The sequence below is a fragment of the Canis lupus genome, chromosome 2 (assembly GCF_011100685.1).
Source record: "Canis lupus familiaris isolate Mischka breed German Shepherd chromosome 2, alternate assembly UU_Cfam_GSD_1.0, whole genome shotgun sequence".
Taxonomy (NCBI): Eukaryota; Metazoa; Chordata; class Mammalia; order Carnivora; family Canidae; genus Canis; species Canis lupus.
In genome coordinates, this window is record NC_049223.1 from 21,874,079 (window position 1) to 21,898,508 (window position 24,430).

General features: G+C 39.8%; 1 protein-coding gene and 1 long non-coding RNA gene across 4 annotated transcripts in view; both read right to left on the reverse strand.

Annotated features, from left to right (window-relative positions):
- PRPF18 (pre-mRNA processing factor 18) overlaps positions 1-16,981 on the reverse strand; it is a 53,889-nt gene extending 36,908 nt beyond the window's left edge. Inside the window, exon 1 of one of the 2 annotated variants that reach the window (XM_038530090.1) lies at positions 16,800-16,981. In XM_038530090.1, the coding sequence (XP_038386018.1) occupies positions 16,800-16,865 (66 nt within the window). In that variant the 5' untranslated portion in view covers positions 16,866-16,981. The remainder of the gene's footprint in view (positions 1-16,799) is intronic. The other variant, XM_038530091.1, reaches the window with a different exon arrangement.
- A 2,629-nt stretch (positions 16,982-19,610) lies between these two features.
- LOC102156435 overlaps positions 19,611-24,430 on the reverse strand; it is a 44,680-nt gene continuing 39,860 nt past the window's right edge. Inside the window, exon 4 of one of the 2 annotated variants that reach the window (XR_005355294.1) lies at positions 19,611-22,757. This is a non-coding gene — a long non-coding RNA (uncharacterized LOC102156435). Of the gene's footprint in view, positions 22,758-23,182; positions 23,820-24,430 lie in introns of those variants that run through there. The other variant, XR_005355295.1, reaches the window with a different exon arrangement.

The following is a 24,430-nucleotide window of genomic DNA, read 5'->3' on the forward strand; positions in this document are numbered from 1 at the left end:
ATATAACACCCAGTGCTCATTACATGAAATGCCCTCCTTAATTCTCATCACTTGGTTACCCCATCTCCTCACTCACCTCCCCCTCCAGCAACCCTCAGTTTCTTCCCTATAGCCAAGTCTTATGGTTTGCCTCCCTGTTTTTATTTTTCCTTCACTTCCCCTATGTTCATGTTTTGTTTCTTAAATTCCACGAGCAAATTGTATGGTATTTGTCTTTCTCTGACGGACTTATTTTGCCGCTTAGCATAATGCCCTCTAGTTCCATCCACTTTATTGCAAATGGCAAGATTTCCTTATTTTTAATGGCTCAGTAATATTCCAGTGTGCATGTATGTGCCTGTATACACATCTTCTTTATCCATTCATCTGTTGATAGTAGGTCTCATTTCTAGTTTATAAGAAATGTAAGGAATAGGGAAATAAGCTAAACACCATCACTAAATAAGCAATTAAACACTGGCACATTACCAACTAGCCAGTTTTTCCAAAAAGTTAATGGCATAAAAAAGGGGGGGGGGGGGAGATGTTCTTGATTAAAAGAAACCAAGAGTCATAGTAAATAAATGCAATGAGTGGACTGTGTGGATTGGATTTGAACAAACCAACTGTAAAAACACGTATGTATATATTTTAATTCAACTGAGGACACGAACATGAGAGGACTATTTAATGGTATTAGAGATAAATAATTTTGCTGGGTGTGATCACATCTGGTTTATAAAAGAACATGTTCTTACTTTCTAGAGTTACAAGTGTTAAGACAGGAAGAGACGAGGGTTCATTATAGAATTCTCTTTTTGTATATGTTTAAAATTCTCATAATAAAGAGTTTTGTTTTAGTTCATTAATTCAATGAACATTTACTGACTCCTCTATCACACACTCAGCACAGCTTTACAGATATAAAGTTGAAGTATTCCCTGGAGTAAGGAACTGACAGCACCATCCCAACATCAAAGCTACCCTGAGAAAGTTGGGAGCAAATAATATTAATCCCAGTTTAGATGTAGAGACTTGAGAGTTAGAAAGGGCAGGGGACATTCTCACAACTTACTGAGCTTCACACACAACTAGAACTCTGGTCCTGAAATCCCTTAAACTGTCCAGTATTGCAAGCTACAGATCTTCATTCCCAAAATCCTATCCCAGCATCACCAATTGTTTCTTTTGACTACACAGCATGTAGCAGTCATATTTCATATAAATAAGCTGACAAGCATACTGGTATCCTCTCAGAAAGAGCAGATATACATGAAGAAAGTAAAGGACTCTCCAGGCCAGAGTCTGTGCTGGCATCTTTTACTACCATGCCCCAATTCTATGGAATACACCTAAGAAAATCTTAGTCTACAACATGGCTTCTCAAAATGTGGTTCATGGACCTTTGGGGGTCCCTGAGACCTTTTCAGAGGCTCTACAGGGCCAGACATATTATCATAATAATACTAAGAGATCATGTGCTGGCTGCCCTTTTCACTGTGCTCACACTGGCACTGACAATACAAAAGCAATGGTGAGGAAAACCACTGGAACCTCAGCATAAGGAAAGGTAAGTATTTATTTAGGTCTCAGAGTTCATTGTATGCTTCATCTTTTAATATTTGGTATGATGAAATCAAACATATAAAATAAAAAAAAACACAAAAACATATAAAGTAGTTCTGCTACATAATAAAGTAGGATAGTTGTCTCCTGTTTGGCAGACTTTTTCTCAAAACTGAACAAGTCTGTCACTAAAAGGACAATGATAGGATTTGTTGCCAATGATAAAATTCCATCTTTCAAGTAAAAATGAGAATGGGGTAAACTTGCAGCCATCACTGTGAACTTGATGGCTTCCCAATACTTAAAAGCTTTTCTGATGAATCAGTGGTGATATTAAGGAATGTCACTTTTTTATATCATCTAATGCAACATAGCAGCATGCAGAAGATCTACATGACTCAACAAACTATGACAGTACAGAGTCAACAAGTTCCAAAATTATGCATAGGCAAAAGATTTATGAGCAGAATAAATCAGAATAATCTGGAGCATAATAGATCAATAGACTGTAACATACAAAAAGTTCAGTGATGAAGGGGGTAGGGAAGACATGGCTGGCTCAGGTGATGAAGCATGGGACTTGATCAAGGGGTTTTAAGTTCAAGGCCCGCACTGTGTGTAGAGATTACTTAAAAATAAAATCCTGAGGAAAAAGAAGTTCATTGATAACGGTAAGAATCCATATTCTCATCTTTAAGAAATTTACCATTTGTGTTTTGGTATAGTATCAATCAAAAAAGAATAGCCACAATTATCCAAAAAGGCTATTATTTTTTTTTAATTTTTTATTTATTTATGATAGTCACAGAGAGAGAGAGAGAGGCAGAGACATAGGCAGAGGGAGAAGCAGGCTCCATGCACCGGGAGCCCGACGTGGGATTCGATCCCGGGTCTCCAGGATCGCGCCCTGGGCCAAAGGCAGGCGCCAAACCGCTGCACCACCCAGGGATCCCCCAAAAAGGCTATTATTAAAATACTACCGTTTCCAACTACCTAGCTGTGTGAAGATGATGTTTCTTCATATACTTGAACAAAAACAACATATTGCAACAGGCTGAAAGGAGAAACAGGAGAATCCAACTGTCTTCTGACATGCCAGGGATTAAAAAGAGATTTGCAAAAATGTAAAACGTCATTCTTATTGCAATTTTCTTTTAGAAAATACAGTTTTCATTAGAACATCATTTATGTTAGCACACATGGGTTTATTGTGGTATGAAACAGAAGTCAACATGGAATATAAGCATTTTTAAACTTCCCAGTTTTAATTTTTAAATTCCTTATTATTTATTTTTTGAGAGGAAGAACACACACATGTGGGAGGGGGGCGGTTGGGGAGGGGGAAGGAGAGAAAGAATTTCAAGCAGGCTTCACATCCAAGTCATGATCTCATGACCTAAGCCAAAATCAAGAGTCACTTAACTGTGAACCTTAACTGACCTGTTAGCCACCCAGGTGCCCCTAAATTTCCCACTTTTAATTTCTAACATAGAGTAATTATCAATAAACACATCATACAGAAACAAAAGCTCTCTGAAGCCATCAATTAAGTATGTAAAGGGGTTTCGAAATCAAGAAGTAAGAACCAAGGTCCTAGGAGAATCCCTTTGTTGGCTCTCCCCATGCTGGTACCCCATGCGCTACATAATGTTGGGAAACCGCTTGGGCCTCAACATTGCCTACTGATCCCGGTGTATTTATCCACTCAATATGCTCTCCTATTCTCTACAATGACCAGTACACAATCTCTACTCTCTTATCCCTTCATTTCCCCCCCTCACTCTCAGCAACTGACTAAACCACTCTGTTACAGAGAAAAGGAAAGCCACTGAATGCCAAGTCGTCCCAGCACCAGTCCTTCCCTGGCTCTGTACCAATCCTCTCTTCATTTCAGAATGGAAAAGGAAATCCTCATCCTGCCTAATGCCAATCTCTTCTAGCTGCACCCCAGATCTCAAGTCCCCTCCCTCAACCCTGCCTTCCTCAGGAACTTCTCAATTATACATCTGCTCTCTTGCATGGGCACCTTCTCCCTCTCTACTGGCTCCTGGCCATCACCACTTAAGTATGCTATGCTTAAGACTCTCCAACCTTAATTATTCTTCCCTCTGCACTAGGTACAGAGCTGAGTGCCATTTACAGCAGAACGAACTGTTTTGTCTCCATTTCCTCACTTCCAATTCTCTTTGCAGCCACTCAACAACTTGGCCCCTCTTATTATTCCTCTGAGGCCATCAACAATGTCTAAGGTGCAAATGTAGAGTCTTTCTGACAGACCTCAGGCAGTCTTTGGTTCCCAGGCTAACTCCCTCCTGCAATAGCTACACTATTGGCTGTCAGGCAACTTTTCTTCTTTCTTCCTCACTTACTGGTTTGTTCAGATTTCCTATTTCTTGTATTTTTTTAGATCCTTTTAATCATTTACTTCACTTCGATTTTTCAATTTACTAGAACAGAAGACATTATTCTCCCTAATGATTTTATTTTCCAGTATCTTCCATATTGGTAACTACAGTTCCTCCCTTTATTGTTTCAATTCAAAATTTTGTCCGGTTCTGTTTAAGTTCTTTAAAATTAAGCTGCTTTTATATTTTGATAAATTTAAAAAGGCAAGTGCAGAAGAGTGGATCTAGTATGCTACTATATGTATTTAAAAAAGAAAGAATATCCACCTACTTGCTTCTTTTCCACATTGATTTCACATAGATGTTAGCTGCTGTGGAGGTGAATCCAGAAGTCCGGAGACAAGTGTTAGAAGGAAACTTTATTGTATCCTCCTTCAGTAGATTTGGAATTTTGAATCATTTGAATTATTTAATTTTTTAAAGATTTTATTTATTTATTTGAGCGCACATGCACGGGCTCGGGCTCACGCACTAACAGGAGTGAGGGGCAGAGGGAGAGAGAGAACAGGAGACTCCTCGCTAAGCAGGGAACCCAAAACAGGGCTGATCCCAGAACCCTAAGATCATGACCTGAGCCGAAGGCAGACACTTAACCAACTGAGCCACCCAGGTGCCCCTGAATGAATTATTAACAATGACATTTTCAAATTTTTCATTTTGGAATTATAATGAGAAATATTTTGCTTTGTACTACATGACCATTTATTTCATGACATTAAAGGATGCCTAAAACAAAAGGTTATCCACCATGTTTCACTCTTTATATACCTTCTATTTAGAAAAAAAGCAGTTTAAAAGAGCAAATAAAACTTCTCTAACTATAAAACATTATTTTATAAAGTACACCGAAAATACACTTTGAAATATAAAGTGCTGAGGACACATTTATGGTATAATTTTTTAAAAAGATTTTACTTATTTATTCATGAGAGACAGAGAGACAGAGAGAGAGAGGCGGAGACATAGGCAGAAGGAGAAGCAGCCTCCACACAAGGAGCCTGATGTGGGACTCGATCCTGCGACTCTGGATCACACCCTGAGCCGAAGGCAGATGTTCAACTGCTGAGCCACTCAGGTGTCCCCATTTATTATATAATTAAAATTGTAGAATATTAACACTTAAATGTCAGTGATACAGCCCCTTTATAGGTAATAACTCAGGTTAGATAACTTGTCCACATTTAAAGAGCTATCTAGGAATGCAGCCACAATTAGATTTTACAACTTGTTTATTTTACAAATTTCCTAGCTATATTCAAAATTTTCAGTTTGTTGAATTAACTATGGAATGAATGCATAATAAAGACTTACATACACAAAAGTCTAAAAGTGGTTGGCATACATTTTAAGACAGCATATGAACGAATGCTTTAAATCTCTTTGGATTCTCTCCTAAAACACCTAACATTTTATTGGCCCTTTTACCCTGACAGATTTTAAGAACAACATGCAAAGAGCATACATAAAAGTGCTTCTCCTTTTTAAGACAGAACCTAATTCCTACATGCTGCTTCACAAATGTTATTCTTAGACTCTATCCAAATTATACTTTGTAGATTATCAAACAGAGTCATAGGTCTAAAGTACAGAAACCTATCTACCACGTCACCTAAAATGTCTGCCCACACTAATAAAGGAAAATCAAAATTTAAAACATTCAACCGTGACTATCAATATTTCACTAATTTACAATCAGCCTTCCTCAATCATGTTAAGGTTTTTAGTGTTTATATAAATTGGATACAAACATCATCAAGAGCTCTACAAAAACACGCTGGAAAGCCAACATACAGCCTGAATATGCAATGCAAGACACTTTTTGAGGTGTCTGGGTGGATCAGTTGATTAAGCATCTAACTTGCGATTTCGGCTCAGGCCACGGTCTCAGTGTCTTGTGATCAAGCCCCACTCGCTGAGTGTGGAGCCTGCTTAAGATTCTCTCTCTCTCCCCCTCCACCCCTTCCCTGCTCACACACTCTCTCGAGCATGTCCTCTCTTTAAAAAATATAAAGAAATGAAAAAAAAAAAAAAAAAAAAGAAATGATGCCTTAAATGACACGTTAGACCAGCTGGATGTAACAGATACATAAAGAACATTCCATCCAAAAGCAAAACAGACATTCTTCTCAAATACACATGGAACATTCTCCAGGAGAGATCATGTATTAGGCCACAAAGCAAGTTTTAATAAATTTAAAAAGGATGCAATCACACCAATCATCTTTTCCAGTCATAATGGTATGAAGCCAGACATCAATTACAAGAAGCAAATTGGAAATTTCACAAATATGCAGAGATTAAACAACATGTTACTGAACCAGTGAGTCAGTGAAATCAAAGGAGAAAAAAATTACACTCAAACAAATGAAAACGGAAGTACAACTTACTAAAATTTATGGCATGTGGCAAAAGCAGTTCTACGGGGAAAGCTCATATCAATACATGCTTACCTCGGGAAACAAAAAAAAATCTCAAACCACCTAACTTTACACCACAAGGAACTAGGAAAAGAACAAATGTATCCCAAAGTTTGTAGAGAGAAGGAATTAACAAATATTAGTGCAAAAATAAATGAAACTGATACTAAAAAGAGACCAAAGAAACTAAGAGTTGGTTTTTTTGAGAAGATAAATCAACAAATCTTCAGCTAGTTTTATCAAATAAAAGACAGTGCTGGAAAAAAATTATGAAAGATGCTACAACTGATACCACAGAAATACAAAAGATCCTAAGAAACTATTATGAACAATCATATGCCAACAAACCGGACAACCTAGAAGAAAAGGATAAATTTCTAGAAACTTGGAAACTTCTGAATCATCAAAAACTACAATATCTGAATTGACTGATTACTAGTAAGGAGATTGAATCAGTAATTAGAGACCTTCCCCAAAAATCACAAGTCCAGGACCAGATGGATCCACCAATTAATTCTACTAACCATTCAAACAAGTGATACTAATCCTTCACAAAAGTTTCAAAAAAAAAAAAAAAATAGAGAAAGGAACCCTTCAAACTCATCTTATTAGGCCAGCATTACCAAAATACCAAAACCACACAAGGATCCCACAAAGAAAGAAAATTACTGGCCAATATTCCTGATAAATACAGATGCAAAAATCCTCAACAAAGTATTAACAAACCAAATTCAACAATATATTAAGAGAACCATACACCACGACCAAATGGAATTTATTCAGGGATGCAAAGATCATTCAACACCTGCAAATAAATGTGATACATACACCACATTAACAAAATGGAGAAAGAAAAAATATCTTATGATCTCAATAGATGCAGAAAAAGTATCTGACAAAATTCAACATCCATTTATGATAAAACCTCTCAAAGTAGTAGAGAGGGACATACCAACATAAAAAAGGCCAAATATGAAAAGTCCACAGATAATATAAATGGTGAAAAGTTGAAAGCTATTCCTCTAAGATCAGGAATAAATCAAAAAAAAAAAAAAAGGAATAAATCAAAGATATCAATTCTCATGACTTTTTTTTTTTAAAGATTTTATTTATTTATTCATGGGAGACACAGAGAGAGAGAGGCAGAGACACAGGCAGAGGGAGAAGCAGGCTCCATGCAGGGAGCCTGATGTGGGACTTGATCCCGGGACTCCAGGATCACACCCTGGGCCACATGCAGGCGCTAAACCGCTGAGCCACCCAGGGATACCCCTCAATTCTCATGACTTTTATTCAACATAGTATTGGAAGTCCTAGCCACAGCAAATACACAAGAAAAATCCAAATTTATTAAAAGGTAAAACTGTCATTATTTGCAGAATTATATGTATAAAGTCCTAAAGACTCTCATATAAAACTCTTAGAGTAAATGAATTCAATAAAACCCCAGGATACAAAAATCAACATACACAATTTGTTTCTATGTACTAATAAAGTATCAGAAACAGAAATTAAGAAAATAATTCCATTTACAATTGCATAAAAATGAATAAAGTATTAAGAATAAATTTAACCAAGGAGGTAAAAGACCTATACCCTGAAAACTCTAAGACAGTGATGAAAGAAACTGAAGACACAAAGAAATGGAGGGACACCTGGATGGCTCAGTGGTTGAGCATCTGCCTTCAGCTCAGGGTATGATCCTGGAGACCAGGGATCGAGTCCCAAAACGGGCTCCCTGCATGGAGCCTGCTTCTCCCTTGCCTGCATCTCTGCCTCTTTCTCTGTGTCTCTCATGAATAAATAAAATAGAAAGAAAAGAAAGAAAGAAGAAAAGAAAAGAAAAAAGAAAAGGAAAGAAAAGAAAAAAAGAAAAAAAAAGAAAGGAAGAAAGAAAGGAAGAAAGAAACAAAGATATTGGGGATCCCTGGGTGGCGCAGCGGTTTGGCGCCTGCCTTTGGCCCAGGGCGCGATCCTGGAGACCCAGGATCGAATCCCACGTCAGGCTCCCGGTGCATGGAGCCTGCTTCTCCCTCTGCCTGTGTCTCTGCCTCTCTCTCTCTCTCTCTGTGTGTGTGACTATCATAAATAAATAAAAAATTTAAAAAAAAAAAAAAAAAAAAAAAAAGAAACAAAGATATTCTGTGCTCATGGATTGGAAGATTTAGTACAGGCTTATGTTGTTTTATTCACAGAAATTACGACTTTTACAATATGAAGATTTGTGGCAACCCTCCTTGAGCAAGTCTGTTGGTGTCGTTTTTCCAACAGCATTTGTGTCTGTGCCCTACTTGGTGCCTGTGCCCTATTTTGATAATTCTAGCAATTATTTCAAACTTTTTCACTTTTATTATTTTTGCTACGGTATCTAATCAGTGATTACAACTCACTAGAAGCATAAATGATGGTTAGCATATTTTATTTTATTTTTTATTTTTTTGTTAGCATATTTTAGCAGTATTTCTAAATTAAGCTATATTTTTATAGACATAATGGTACTGCAAACTTAATAAACAGTATAGTGTAAACTTAACTTCGATATGCATTGGGAAACCAAAAAACTCATCTGATTCACTTTATTGCAGTGATCTGGAACCAAAACCACAGTATCTCCAAGGTATGCCTGTACTGTGCAAAGGTCCATACCACTCAAAGCAATCTATAAATTTAATCCAATCCCTATCAAAATTATACTAGTAGTTTTTACAAAAATAGAAAACAATCCAAAGTTTTATGTGGAACCACCAAAGATCCCAATAACAAAGTAATTTTGAAAGAGAAAAACAAAGCTGGAAGTATCACTCTCCCTCATCTCATACTATGATATAAAGCTATAGTAATCCAAGCAGTAAGGTAATGGCATAAAAACGGATGAATGCAACAGAATAGAGAGCCCAGAGGGGTGCCTAGGTGGCTCAGTCAGTAAGTGTCTGACTCTTGATTTCAGCTCAGGTCATCATCTCTTGGTTGTGAGAGCAAGCCCTGCTTCAGACTCTGCACACAGCAGTGACTCTGCTTAAGTTTCTCTCCCTCTCCCCCACTTGCTTGTTCTCTAAATAAATACATCTAAAAAAAAAAAAAAAAGAATAGGGCATCCAGAAATAAACCCATGCACATATAATCCATTAATTTACAAAAAAGGAGTCAAGAATAGGCAAGGAAAAGGTAGTCTCTTAAAAAAATGGAGCTGGATTACCACAAGCAAAAGAACTAACTATACTACTATGTTAAGCCATACACAGAAATTAACTCAAAATTGATTAAAGATTTGAATATAAGACCTGAAACCATGAAATTCCTAGAAGACATAGGCAGTAAGCTCTTTGACATCTGTCTTGACAAGTTTTTGAATCTAACTCCAAAAGCAAAGGCAACAAAAGAAAAAATAAGTGAAACTACATCAACTAGAAAGTTTCTCCAAAGCAAACAAAATCATCAACAAAATGAAAAGGCAACCTACTGAATAAAAGATATTGTGAACTGCATATCTGATAAGGGGTAAGATCCAAAATATATAAAGAACTCCTACAACTCAATAGCATAAAAACAAATAATCCAATTTAAAAATAAGCAGAAGGTCTGAACGGATATTTTTCTGAAGATTACAGACAGCCAACAGACACATGAAAAAATGCTTATCAACATTACTAATCATTAGGGAAATGCAAACCAAAACCAGGAGATATCATCTCACACCTGTCCGAATACTATTATCAAAAGACAACAAATAACAAGCACTGGCAAAGATGTGGAGAAAAGGGAACCCTTGTGCACTCTTGGTGGGAATGTAAATTGGTGCAGCCACCTTGGAAAATAATGCGGAGGTTCCTCAAAAACTTAACAATATGTTCAGCAATTGCACTTCTGTGTATTTATCTAAGGAAAATGAAAACACCAAAAAGATGTCTACACCCTCGTGTTCATAGCAGCATTATTTTCAATAGCAAAGATATGGAAACAACTTGTCCATCGATGAATGAATAGATTAAAAGATGCATCTCTCTCTCTCTCTCTCTCGAGATCTCTCTCACACACAGAAAACCAAGTATTATTCAGCCATAAAATATGAAATCTTGCTATTTACAACAAACGGATGGACCTTGAGGGCATCACGCTAAGTAACTCAAATAACTCCAGAAAGTGCAAATGAAAGCCAATCAGTGGTTGCCCACGGACAGGGTGGATGTGGGATGCAGGCAGCAGCAGGAAGGTGGGATTACAAAAGGGTAAAAGGCAACTTTGGGAAGAGATGTTCATTCTCTTCATTGTGGTGAAAGTTGCACAGGTGTACATGTATGTCTAAATGCACCGACTGAACATTTTAAATGTGTAGTTTACTGTATGTCAATTATACCTCAATAAATTAGGCTGTTTAAAAATAAAATATCACAGCAAGAGAATAAAGAGGACAAAGGGGAAGAGGAGGACAAAAAAAGAAATAAGAAAAAACTAGCAGTAGTGGTGACAGGATTTACCTCCCCTGACCTTGAGACTCAACATAATGCTACAGAAATCAAAAGACGGTCCAGCAGTGGCATAAAGATCACTAAATAGCTTACAAGAATACGAGTGAGCACCCAGAATGGAACCATACACAATTATTTTATTTCTAAAGACACCAAAACAACCCAAAGGGAAAATTATGTTCAGTAAATGGTGCTGGAACAATTGGATATCCACATGGAATGCAATAAGCCACATCACTACCTCACATCATACCAAAATATGGATTCAAAATTGTTCAGAACTCTCTATTAAATAAAAACATAAAGCTTTTAGGATATAAGAATACTTTAGCCTCTTGAATTAACACCTAGGAACAGAGTGACTGGATTATATATAGGAGTATGTTTAACTTTTAAGAACTGCCAACCTTTTCTCAAGCTAGTTATACTCTCTTATATTCCCAGACAGGACACACAAAACAATAACCATAACAAACTGATAAGTTGGGCTTTATCAAAATTCAAAGATTTGCTCTTCAATAAACACTATTAAGAAAATGAACAGAGGGGAGCCTGGGTAGCTCAGTTGGTTAAGTGTCCAACTCTTGTTTTCAGCTCAGGTCGTGAGGGGCAGCCCCATGTCAGGTTCCCCACTTGGCAGTTTGCTTCTCTCCCTCTGCTCCCTTAGCTCTTTCTCTCTCAAATAAATACATCTTAAAAAAAGAGAAGGAAAGGGAAAAGAGAAGAGAAAAAGAAAGAAAATGAGTAGAAGACCTATAGTCTGGGAGAAAATATTCACAAAACATATCTGACAAAGCCTAGCATCCATGTTATTATGAAAAATTCTTTCAACACACAAGGAAAAAACCCCAACCCAATTAAAAAATATGCAAGCAATTTTTTTTTAATTTATTTATGATAGTCACGCAGAGAGAGAGAGAGAGGCAGAGACATAGGCAGAGGGAGAAGCAGGCTCCATACACCAGGAGCCCGACGTGGGACTCGATCCCAGGTCTCCAGGATCGCGCCCTGGGCCAAAGGCAGGCGCCAAACCGCTGCGCCACCCAGGGATCCCCATATGCAAGCAATTTTAACACTTTACAAAGGAGATACAAAAAACCCAACAACAACAACAACAAAAAAAAAACCCAAAACCCAAGAGAGATACAAATGGTAAAACAAACAAACAAACCATGAAAAGCACAATCATCATTATTAGGCAGATGAGAATTAAAACCACAACGCGGGGGATCCCTGAGTGGCTCACCGGTTTAGCGCCTGCCTTCAGCCCAGGGTGTGATCCTGGAGTCCCGGGATCCAGTCCCATGTCAGGTTCCCTGCATGGAGCCTGCTTCTTCCTCTGCCTGTGTCTCTGCCTCTCTCTCTCATAAATAATTAAATAAAACCTTTAAAAATAAATAAATAAAACTACAACACGGTATCACTACACATCCTCCAAATGGCTGAAATTAAAAAGACTGACAACACAACTGCTCTCAGGAATGGAGGACATCTGAACGAACTCTGCTGCTGGAGGTGTAACAGGGTCCAAGCACTTTGGAGAAGCATCTGGTGGCTTTTTATAAAAGCATGTATGTACTCTATGACCTAGCAGTTCTACTCCCCAGCATTTCCCGAAGAGAAATGAAAACATGACACTTCTAGAGAAGTTCCTGGCAGCTCTGATCTTAAGAGTCAAATCCTGGGAAGAGCCATGGTGTCCAAACTCAAAAGAATGATTTCCCAAACTGGGTCTATTTATTTAATGGAATACTGTGTGTGTGGGCGGGGGGGGGGGGGGGGGGGGAGAGCAACTGATACATGCAACATGAATACAACTCAAAACATTATGACTAAACAAAGTGGAACACAGCAGAGTGCCCAGTAGGACTCCACTTCTGTGAAGTTCTACAGCAGGAAAAACCAACCAACCAGCAGTAGTGGCTTCTGGGGGTGGGAGGCAGAGGGAATGCCTGAGAAATGGAACGAGGGAACATTCTGTATTCTGATACGAATGGGCCTACACAGGTATATGTATTTGTCAAAATTCACTGATCTGTGTTATTTCTTACTATATAAATTTGTGCTTACACATAAAAAGAAGTATAAGCAAACACTGAAGTGTGACTAATGATGCACAGCAAGTTGTTTAGGGGTAAAGTGTACCAATGTCTGCAACTTGAAATAAATTAAGATTGTTAAATTGTTTTCATTACCCCATCTGCAGCCAAAAAAATTATGTTTGGTTCTGGAGGAGCTGCCTCACCTTTGGTCATTTCCAGGGAGTGTCCCAGCTTTTTATTGTTTTTGGTTTTTTTTTTAAAGATTTTATTTATTTATTCATCACACACACACACACACACACACACACACACACACACACAGAGGCAGAAGGAGAAGCAGGCTCCATGCAGGGAGCCCGATCCGGGACTCCAGGATCATGCCCTGGGCCGAAGGCAGACGCCAAACCACTGAGCCACGCAGGGATCCCACAGCTTTTTATTGTTAATCTGTGAGAGTTGAAATAATACTTACCTTGTTAGTGCCCCTTCACCAAACTGTAGAGAAGCTACTGAAACAGACTATCCCCAATCCCAAATAAGTTCTGACTGCTCAAACTACTCTGAAGTAGTTTCTGCATTGTTAGACAAAGTAATGAATGGGCAGATAGAAAAATCATGATAAAGCAAATAGTTAAATGTTAACACAGAATCGACATGGTAGGCATGTGAGTTTCTAACTACAATTTTTTGAGTTTTCTTCAGTTGAAAAATTTCCAAGTAAAACAAAGGACAAAAATTCTACTCTGCAGATATCAAAATACACTATCAACAGGAAAGCAAAGTCTCTACCACACTGTTTTTTGACTGCACTAAAGGAAAACTTTCAGAGGCTACCCATTGAACATGAAATACAGAAGCTCAAGAAAATTACAGACTATTACAAAGAAAAGGATGAGAGGGCAGCCCGGATGGCTCAGCGGTTTAGCGCCTGCCTTCGGCCCAGAGCGTGATCCTGGAGTCCCGGGATTGAGTCCCACATCGGGCTTCCTGGATGGAGCCTGCTTCTCCCTCTGCCTGTGTCTCTGCCTCTTTCTCTGTGTCTCTCCTGAATAAATAAATTAAATTAAATTAAATTTTAAAAAAAGGATGAGAAAGACTGAAGAAAGCCAAGTCCAAAGAATTGAAAAAATGAAAAAGGTTTAATAGAGCCAGAACAACTCTGGTGCTACAGTATAATGGGCACAGTCTTTCACCAGCACAGAAATTACTAACCCTTGACCTTTTCAAGTCCAAGATCCTAAAAAGAAAAAAAAAAAAAAAAAAGTCCAAGATCCTTTTAGCAATATCATAAAAAGGAGGAGATTAGAGGGGCACATGTAGAAAGAAGACTCGTCAAGACTGTCAAATGCTGTTGAGGTCAGTCTGGAGGTCACTGATATCCCTAATCAGAATCAATTCAGTACAGTTGCAGGAGCAGGAACCTTTGTGCATCATGTTAAGGAGTGTGGAGGAATTAAGACTTACTTTAAGAATCCTGGTTATAAAAACAAAACAAAACAAAACAAAACAAAAACCTGGGGCACTTGGGTGGCTCAGTGGTTGATTGATTGTCTGCCTTTGGCTCAGGTCGTGATCCTGGGTTCTGTGGGTTCCTGTGATTGAGTCCTACATCAGGCTCCCCAGAGGAAGCCTGCTTCTTCCTCTGCCTGTGTCTCTGCCTCTGTGGCTCTCATGAATAAATAAATAAAATCTTAAAAAAAAAAAACTTGTTAAAGACAGGGGACATCAGTATGTTCTAGGACTGAAGGGGAAAAGCCAGAAAAGCCAGTAGACAGAAGGCACAGGAAGAGAGGAGATACGGGACATAAGGTTCCTGATGATCCTAAAAGAGATAAGCTGAGATCCAGTGAGCAAGTGGAAGGTTTGACCCAAGCTTAAATGATACCTCATGTCCCATTTCAACAGGACAAAGGGTGAGGAATATCTTGCCTGTTGGCTTCTCTATTTTCTGTGAAACTGGATGCATAGTCCTTAAAGGATCAAGCATGACTTTTTTTTTTTAATCCTCTGTGGCACAGTGTAGTGTACATGGAAACATATAGAAAACATTCAGTAAATATTATTGGGGGAAAAAACAAAAGGTAAAATTCTACACAAAGACCATACTCATGAGTACAACAGAAATGAAAACCGCTAATTGTGCTCCACTGTTTCTGAAGCACTGGGTTTTCCATATAATGACGCTCCATGTTAGCTCATGATTCACCAACACCAGGACTCCAAAGCATTGTTATGAAGCAAGAGACTACACTTCTAAGTAGTTACACCAGGCAGATCATTTAGGACAGGTGACAGGAGGCTATTTTAGGAGCTTCCCCAATTTAACAAGGAGGCACTCACATTAAGTACTATTTCAACTCCCAGAAAAACAAAAAGCTGCAACCTCACTTGAAAGGACTAAGCTGAGGCAGCTCTTCTGAGGAACACTGTAGCACAGACAGGTGTTTTCCAACTACAGACAAGGTAATGAAAACAACACAGTGACCCCCAACCAGGATTTTTAAAAATCAAACAGAACGGATTAAAACATATGATAGAATCACACGTAGTTAAGCTAAGAACAGTTTCATGAAACTTTTTCCATTATACCCACCAGAGCAAACTAAACCACCGATGGTTAAATCATCAGATTCTACATAAAATTATACAGTTACATTATCAAGAAATGAAATCTCGCCATTTGGGACATGGATGGCGCTAGAGTGCACCACACAAAGTGACATTAGGTCAGAGAAAGAGAGGGCAGCCGGGGGGCTCAGCGGTTTAGGGCCTGCCTTCGGCCCAGGGCACGATCCTGGGGTCCCACGTCGGGCTCCCTGCATGGAGCCTGCTTCTCCCTCTGCCTCTGTGTGTGTGTGTGTGTGTGTGTGTGTGAGATAAATAAATAAAATCTTTAAAAAAAAAAATGTCAGAGAAAGAGATACCATATGATCTCACTTCTCTATGGAATCCAAAAAAGGCAAAACAAACAAAGCAGAAGCTAATAAATACAGAGACAGAGTGTTGGGGGAGCGAAACAGGTGAAGGAGGCTAAAAGGTACAAAGTTCCTGTGACAAGATCAAGTCCAGGGCATGGAAAAGCACAGCCTTGGGAACACAGTAACAGGTCAATACCTTTGTCGGCGACACATGTTAACCTACAGGGCGGTCAGCATTTCCTGACGTCCGTAATCGTCGGATCCCTCCGCGATACCCCCGCAACCAACACAACCCTGAACGCCGGCTAAGCTTCCGTAAGACAGACTTCCCAGCTTTGACTTCTACCGTGGCAAGTATCCGTAAACACATCGAGAAAAGCTCTCTGGGATCCCCAATGATCGGGAAAAGTGTCCAGGGCCGCAGGGGCCCAGGGCCTTGAGAACCGCTGGTCTAGGGCTGTCATGCAACGCAGTCCTGAATATGAGTTTACGGAAGCTTCTGTATCTCGCAATTCTCGCTCTCCTCTCACTCCGCTGTTTGTCCAGAACGGTGCCGGCCGCCCCATCAGCGAAGGGCCGGCCGGCCGACGGGCTTTCGTACGCGATGGGGCGGAGGCGGAGGGGGAGGGGGGCAAAGACGACGACATAATAAAAGCTCAGGTTTCCGAGAGCAGGACGCAGTCCCAGATTTCACAGATACTTTTTTTCCAGCCGGGCACAACCCCTCAGTAAAACGACAGACGTGAGCCACCAGAACCGGGGCCCGTCCGCGGAATACGGACAGATGGGAGCGGGCGCAAGGGGCAGCTGGGGGGCATCCGCCAGAACCCCGGGGCTCGCTGCAATCCCGCGCCTCCCTGAGACTCGCCAGGGAGGCGTCCAAGGCGGGTCCGGGGGCCGCTCCCACCAAGCCCCATCCCCGCGCGGAGCCCGTCACCCCCCCCCCCGCCCCTACACCCACACACAGGTCGGCCCCCACGGCCTCACGACCCCCAAGGATCCTCACCACCAACAGGTTCCTGTCCTCCACCAGCTGCCGCTTCCGGAGGATCTCCGACTTCAGAACGTCCATGTCGCCGGCCCGGCTTACGCCCGAGCTTCGCCCTCGGGCCCCCGGAGCCGCCGACCCACCCCCGCCAAGCTCGCACCCCCGACGACGCCTGACGGCAGCCGCTTCCGGCGGAAGCCGACGTGAGCGAGAGGAGCGGAGGGAGCGCCCCGGGGCCCCTGCGGCTGGCGAAGCGGCTGTGGACGCGCGCCCCCTGGCGGCATCCTCCGGCAGCGCGCCTGCTTCACGCTAGTAGAGCTGCCCCTCACAGGAGGCTGGAACAGGAGCGCCTCCTGAAGCCCCTGCAGGTCGACGTGCTGTATTTTTTCATGAGCAGTTATTACACCTGCTTGTACCTGCTAGTTCAGGAGCAGAAGCCTCCGCATAAGAACGCTTCAATTATGTTAATTAGGGCCCGATCCTCTCTCATTAAACCGTTTCACATCAGAGTTCCCGAAGTTTACCTGGTTGCCAAAATGAGGTCACTGAAGTGGGAAAACCCTGAACGGTACTATTAGCTCCTAAGTACAGAACAAAGGGGCAGTGTTCACTGCCAGCCCGTTAAATTTCCTGTAAAGCTAAGCAACTACATCCACTTAATTCGTTTCAGAAGTAAATGTCTCTCTTCCTCAGTTCTAAACTGCTGCTAACAGGTCTTGGTGATAATTGAACACTTATCCCACACTAATTGAGATAATTTTTATGGTCATACATTCAGCAATCAAGATTTCTGATGACATGATTGGAGATGTAATCAAAAATTGTGTGTGTGTGTGTGTGTGTGTAAGTCTGGCACATGGAAAAAAAATTAAATTGTGGAGAAAAATTAGATCTAAGATTTTAATTTTAAGAAGACTCTGAGAACTGTTTACAGAGCTTTTATCTTGGGTTCTATGCCATTGAAGCTGGTTTTGAAATCCCAGATAAGTCATAACTGAACAATATTTGACATGTTAGTTTTCCCCCCTCAAAAAGGGAAGAAGTATCATTTAGTTCAGTCGATTGATACTGGGTAAGATGATTTATCAAAATAAAAGATGGCAGAGAACTGTTTGATCAATCTACAAAGTTTTGTACACACCTGTGTGCTTGTGTGTTGGTTACATTTCATCTAAAAGATATCTGACTTTTACCAAAAATAAGTCAACATAGGAAATTAACTCACCCTCTAACCTAAAATGCTGTGCTAATTTTTAGGGCTCTTGAAAGCTTAAAATATTTTATGAAGAAAAGGTCCTTGAACTAATAATAAACATGGCAACACTCTTATATGGCTATCCATCTCCTGAGTCACTTACTATTCACTAAGCAAATAATTAATTAGCATCTTCCTGGGTTTTTTAAGATTTTTTTTTAAGATTTTATTTATTTATTCATGAGAGCCATAGAGAGAGAGGCAGAGACAGGCAGAGAGGGCTCCATGCAGGGAGCCCAATGTGGGACTCGCTCCTGGGACTCCAGGATCACACGCTGGGCCGAACGCAGGTGCTCAACCGCTGAGCCACCCAAGAGTCCCAAGATTTAATTTATTTTAATTGAGAGAAAGAGAGCACAGACAGAGGGAAGGGAAGACTCCCCACTGAGCAGGAAGCCCAACATAGGGCTCGATCCCAGGATCCTGAGATCATGACCTGAGCCGAAGGTGGGCCCTTAACCCACTGAGCCACCAGGTGCCCCAGGATCTTCCTGTTTTAGAAATAAGAGATTATTACATACAAACCTCAATGAAGGACTGACAAGGGATGATGGAAGTTTACAGCAAAGAACAGCTGGCCAATGGGAGATTACAGTAAGTGTAAACCAGACAAAAAAACTAGCTACCTTAAACAGGCTCCTTTTAAATTTCAGATTCTCAGTGATTTTGATGTTTATGTAAACATGTGCTTTAAATCCTGATAAAGGCTTGAGGTGGAACAGTGAGAGATGTGTACTTGAACAAGCAAACTGATGAGCAAGTTTTTCAATACAGAAGGGAAAAAAGACGATGAGGAGAGAACCAAGTCATCCTAACTCTAAGAGAGAATGTGTTCATTTTCAAAATATGCAACCTGGAGCGCCTGGATGGCTCAGTCATCTGAGCATCTTGCTCTTGATTTCAGCTCAGGTCATGATCTCAGAGCATGAGATCAAGTGCCACCATCCACCCCATTCCAGACTCAAAGGAGAGTCTGCTTCAGATTCTCTCTCTACTTCTCCCTCCACCCCTCCCCCAGCTCATGCATTCTAAATAAATAAATAAATAAATAAATAAATAAATAAGTGGTTTTCTTTAAATGCATGCCATTCCATCACAGTAGTTATTTAAAAAGTGAAATATTGTTACCGACCCAAATATCTTAAATAGGTGTATGGTTAAACAACTTATAGTTCATACATATGATAGAATAATCTGGAACATTAAAAACCACGTTTCAGAAAACATTCAATTATATGAGAATGCTCATGATATAGTGCTTAGTAAAAAAGCAAACTAATGAAACTAGAAATATAGCATTGGGGAGGCCGAGAAAAATCAAGGTCATTCCACCTCAAGTTTAGCATTAGCACAAGTACAGCCATCTTAGGCCCCTGTGAATAAGAGCTGAACTTTATAGGAAAAACTGCAGAATGTCCTTGTCAGGCAATCCCATATCAGAAAGACAACAGAGCTCACGCCCATGGTAGAAAGTCCCATATTAGAATGAGAACAGAGCTCAATGCCCTGAAAGCCCCATATCAGAGATAAACAGAACTTGAGAAATTCCTCCACCCCTTCTGAAAATCCCCTAGACCAGCCTATAAAAAACCCAGCTGTAACCCACTTCGGGGTCCAAGTCCCTGCCCCTCTGTGTTGGGTATACTTGGATCCAAGCTCGAGCTTGCTAATAAACCTTCGTGCGCTTGCATCCGTGTAGGCTTCATGGTGGTTTCTCGGATTCGCAATCTTGGGCACAACAGCATATGGTCTCTTTTTGGTTAGAAAAGCATATAAACTTAGAAAAAATGGAAGGAAACATATCAAAATATTGGCTTTTCAAGAGTAACTGCTGGCGATTCTTCTTTTCTTCTTCACACCATAACTTGATACAAATTCTATAATTTGGAGAAAATATCCAGAAAGCTGTCATTTTCTGTTTTAATTACTGCAATTCCTTATACATTTTCCCAGAGTAACTACTTTAGAAATTATGTATGATAACACTTGAATAATGACAATAAAAGAAAGCAAAGATTGGACATAAAATATTTGTGTAAATCTTCATGATTATTCATCCAACATTTAAGTATCTTCTGTGAGCTCTGTCCTACATTAGGTTCTGTGACCTAAACCAAATACAAAATGAAGTCCCTACTCTTGAGAATCAAGAAACAGATCCTGAAAAGTTAAATTATGTCGGATAAATATGACTTAATAGCGTATATGGGGTTACAATAAAGTATTCACAGAAATAAAAGACCAGTCATTTTCTAGAGAAGAAATAGTAAAAATCAATATAAGATTGATGAGATTATTGCTCGCCAGAGTAACTCATCCAAAGGGAGATTATTTGTCATTTCTGAAGACTGGAAGAAATACCTAATTTAATCAGGATGATCTGGGTTTGTTTTGTTGCTGTCCTAAAGAACAGAATGTAACTTTGTTTAAATTAGATAATCCAGTACAGTGGCCTCAATCTTCAGTTTGCCTCAGAATAACCTGGAAGACCTTTTGAAACCTGACTTCTGGCCTCCATCCCCAGAATAGCTCAGTGAGGAGGCTTGGAATCATGCCCAATAATTTGCTTTTTGAACAAGACCCCAAGTGAAGCAGCTGCTTTTGATCCAAGGACCACACTTTGAGAACCACTGATCTAATACATTATTTTGAAATCTCTGTGGGAAGGAAACAGTGGATGAGTCAGAAACTTTTTCTGCATGGAGTCTTGATAAACAGGAATGGAGGAGGAAGCATGTGCCAGTGTCTGTAGTGCTGTTACAGACTCCTCTGAGGGTGCACTCCCACTCACAGAGATGCTTCCAGAAGTTTCCTAATGGATGGGAATAGACTTCCTTTGGATCCAGCTACATTCACAAACCTGCAGGTACCTGACCCAATCTGGACCAACCAGAGTCCATTCCTTAGAAAACTGGCATTGGAACTGGGTCAATCTTTCTAAGATGCAGGTAATATAAAATGTGAATTCAAGAGTGGTGGGTAGCCATTTGGTGCCAAGCTGGAGCCAGACCAGTCTATACTGACCTGCAAGAGCAAACTGCTAAATCTTTTAAGAATTTTATGAGTCAGCTGTTAAGCATAGCCATTGTTAAAAATTAAATGTTTATTTACATAAGTACATTATAAATACAGGTAATAAATACACAGAACCTATTATGTATTACTAATTATATTACTATATTTTACTATAATTTATGCTCTTGGATTTAGTTATAACTACTGTATCTTTGTGGTGGAAATTCCATATAACATGTGCTACTACATATTTTTCAATGACTCCACACTTAAAGATGTGATATTGGTACCTTAGATCAGCCACAGTGGGAATGTTCACACCACTGAAATTGGCAAATGCTACAAATCTGGACTTGATTTATTATCTTGTTGATTTTCTAAACTTTAAAGTGTTATGGAGACAATGTTAATAATACAGATCAGAGTTTCTCAACCTTGGACCAGATAATTTGTTTTAGGGAGAGGGATGTTTGGCATCTATTTACCTGTTAGATGCCAGTAACACCCTCCCCTTCTATAATTGTGACAACCAAAAATGTCTCTGGACATTGCCAAAGGTCCCCTGAGGAGCAAAATCTCTCTCCTATCAAAAACAACTGTTGCACAGTAAGTAAAGAAGAAAAAGACTTGAGGAGATATTCTTCCAGGACTTGAGAAACTATTATCTGATTGAATAAAGAAGTCATCTACATGGCAAACAAATTAAGTTCTAACATGCACCTTTGTTATTTCACTTTTGTCTTATTCATTAATTTAAGCAGAGATATCAACCAGCATTCATGTCAGAGCGGGGCTCATTCATCCTTTATAACTACAGGTTGGCTGAGGACATGAGTTCTGCAAAAATCAATTAAAGAATCCTGTGAGAATCAACTAGCTATATGGAATTACAATAAAGAGTATGGTATAGTCCATTATTACCTACAATTGTGTCCTCCATATCCTTTATATCAGTAAAAATTACATGAATATAGGTGCACACCTCTTTTCTGCCAGAGAGCCAATTTTACATATTCACCAGCACAGTACTGGTAATCATCCACTACCCATGCGGGCTTTGCTAAACTCTTCAGCAAAGAGAGTTGGAATATCAAGAAAGAAGAGTAAAGCAGATTTGCAAAAAAGAGTCAAAAATGAGAGACAATGGAGAAAATTCCTGAGACCCTTTGGATTTTTAATTCTCTATTTGGATTCATCCTTGGAGTTCAGCTTGCATCTCTATACCAAAAAACACTACTGAATCCTTAGACCATATTTCTACTCTTATCTTTTTTTTTATCCTACTCTTATCTTAAGGTGCACTTTCTTCACTTCTAATGTTTCTAAGTTCAAGATGTATCTTACAACAAATGTGTTTGTAGTGAATGCTGTGGGGTTCTGCCCAGAACCTCTCTTTAGAGCCAAAAGACCCATCCCCCATCTTCTGGGAATAGGGGGTGCACAACCACATCCCTCACTAGGCAAAGCCTCAGGCTGCAGGGACCTGCCTCAGCCACAGTTACAGGCCCTCTCAGAGGGTGTCCATAACCAATGATCGACTGATGTGGAGATTCCGAGGCCCAGCTCATTGCTTCAACTTAGAGCATCTCAAAGGGTCATTCTCACCACAGAGCTCTCCATAGGGTCACAGGAGATCTCAGTTGCAACTCCCTCTGCCAAACTCTGCCTTCCTCATTCCCTCACAGATGCATCTCCAAAAGCAGTCTCTAGGAAACAATAAACATTTGCATGCAAAAAAAAGCAATGCATTGATCAGTAGACATAGGTAATCTGGTTCATTTGTTAGGAAACTATTAAATTGGCATTCTAGCTTTTGCATCAGTCCTTTCTTTGAATAGAGTTAGCCAGCTACTCCAGAGCCTGATCCAATCTGGTAACAGGGCAGCCCCGGTGGCGCAGTGGTTTAGTGCCGCCTGCAGCCTGGGGTGTGATCCTGGGGACCCCGGCTCGGGTCCCACATTGGGCTTCCTGCGTGGAGCCTGCTTCTCCCTCTGCCTGCGTCTCTGCCTCTCTCTCTCTGGGCCTCTCATGAATAAATAAATGAAATCTTAAAAAAATAATAAAATAAAATTATATAAAAAACAAAACAAAACAAATTTGGTAACACAAGCAAAATTGAATTTAAGGACACTAAAATTTGAGAAGGGCTCGCATCCTAGCGGATCTACAAATGTCAAGAGCCCTGTGATGACCAGGCAGAGAGATTGGCTAGCAATCCTCACTCTTTGTCTAGAACTTTTGCAGTGATCAAACTAGAGGGAGGGACAGCCCACACACTCTATCAGTCCCTTTCCTTCTTCCTGGACAGTTCTTGCCTGCTGTCATCTCCCCTTGTATTCCCTTCATCCCAAAGCTTTTGTACTGTTTTATTAGTGTGTTGTGGGCACTGAATGAAATAAAGAGTGGGAGAAAAAAAAATCTAAGATTAGGAATAAGAAAGGAGAGATAACCTTGGGTACAAAAAGCATTAAAGGAAATGTGAAAGATACTACCTGCAACGCAATGGCAATAAATTAAAATTTAGATCCAAAAGATATGATTTCCTAACAAAAACTTACCAAAGTTGTTCAATTAAAAGTTTAAAACTGAAATAAGCAATTACAGCAGAGAGAAAGAAAAGGTGATTAAAAAGCACCAGGTCCCAATGTTTTGATAAGAACAGATAATTCAAACTTTCTGGCTCAGAGATCCTTTCCATTCTTAAAAATTCTTAAAATTTTTCACAAAGGCTTTGTTTATATGGGTTAGAACTATCAATACTTACCATCCTAGAAGTTAAAACAGGAAAAAAATGTCAAATTATTAATTCATTTTAAAATAACAATAAATTAGGGATCCCTGAGTGGCTCATCAGTTTAGTGCCTGCTTTCGGCCCAGGGAGTGATCCTGGAGTCCCAGGACGGAGTCCCACATCAGGCTCCCTGCATGGAGCCTGCTTCTCCCTCTGCCTGTATCTGCCTCTCTCTCTCTCTCTCTGTCTCTCATGAATAAATAAATAAAATCTTTAAAAATATATTTAAAAATAACAATATATTATACATCCATATAAATAATATATTTGGCAAAAAATATTTTCAAAGAAGTTAGGAAGAAGAGTGGCATTCTTTACATTATTGTAAACCTCTTTAATGTCAGGCCTAAGTAAAAAAAAAGAAAAAAATACAGATTCTCATATCTGCTTCTGCATTCAATCTGTTGTAATATGTTATTTTGTCTGAACTACATGAAGAAAGTCTAGCCTCATACAGTTATGCAGTTGGAAAAGAGAAGAGAATATTTTTAAGTAGACTCTACACCCAACGTGGAGCTTGAACTCACGACACCCCAGTTTAAGAGTTGCAGCCAGTCAGGCCTCCCGAGAAGAATATCTTTATCAGAT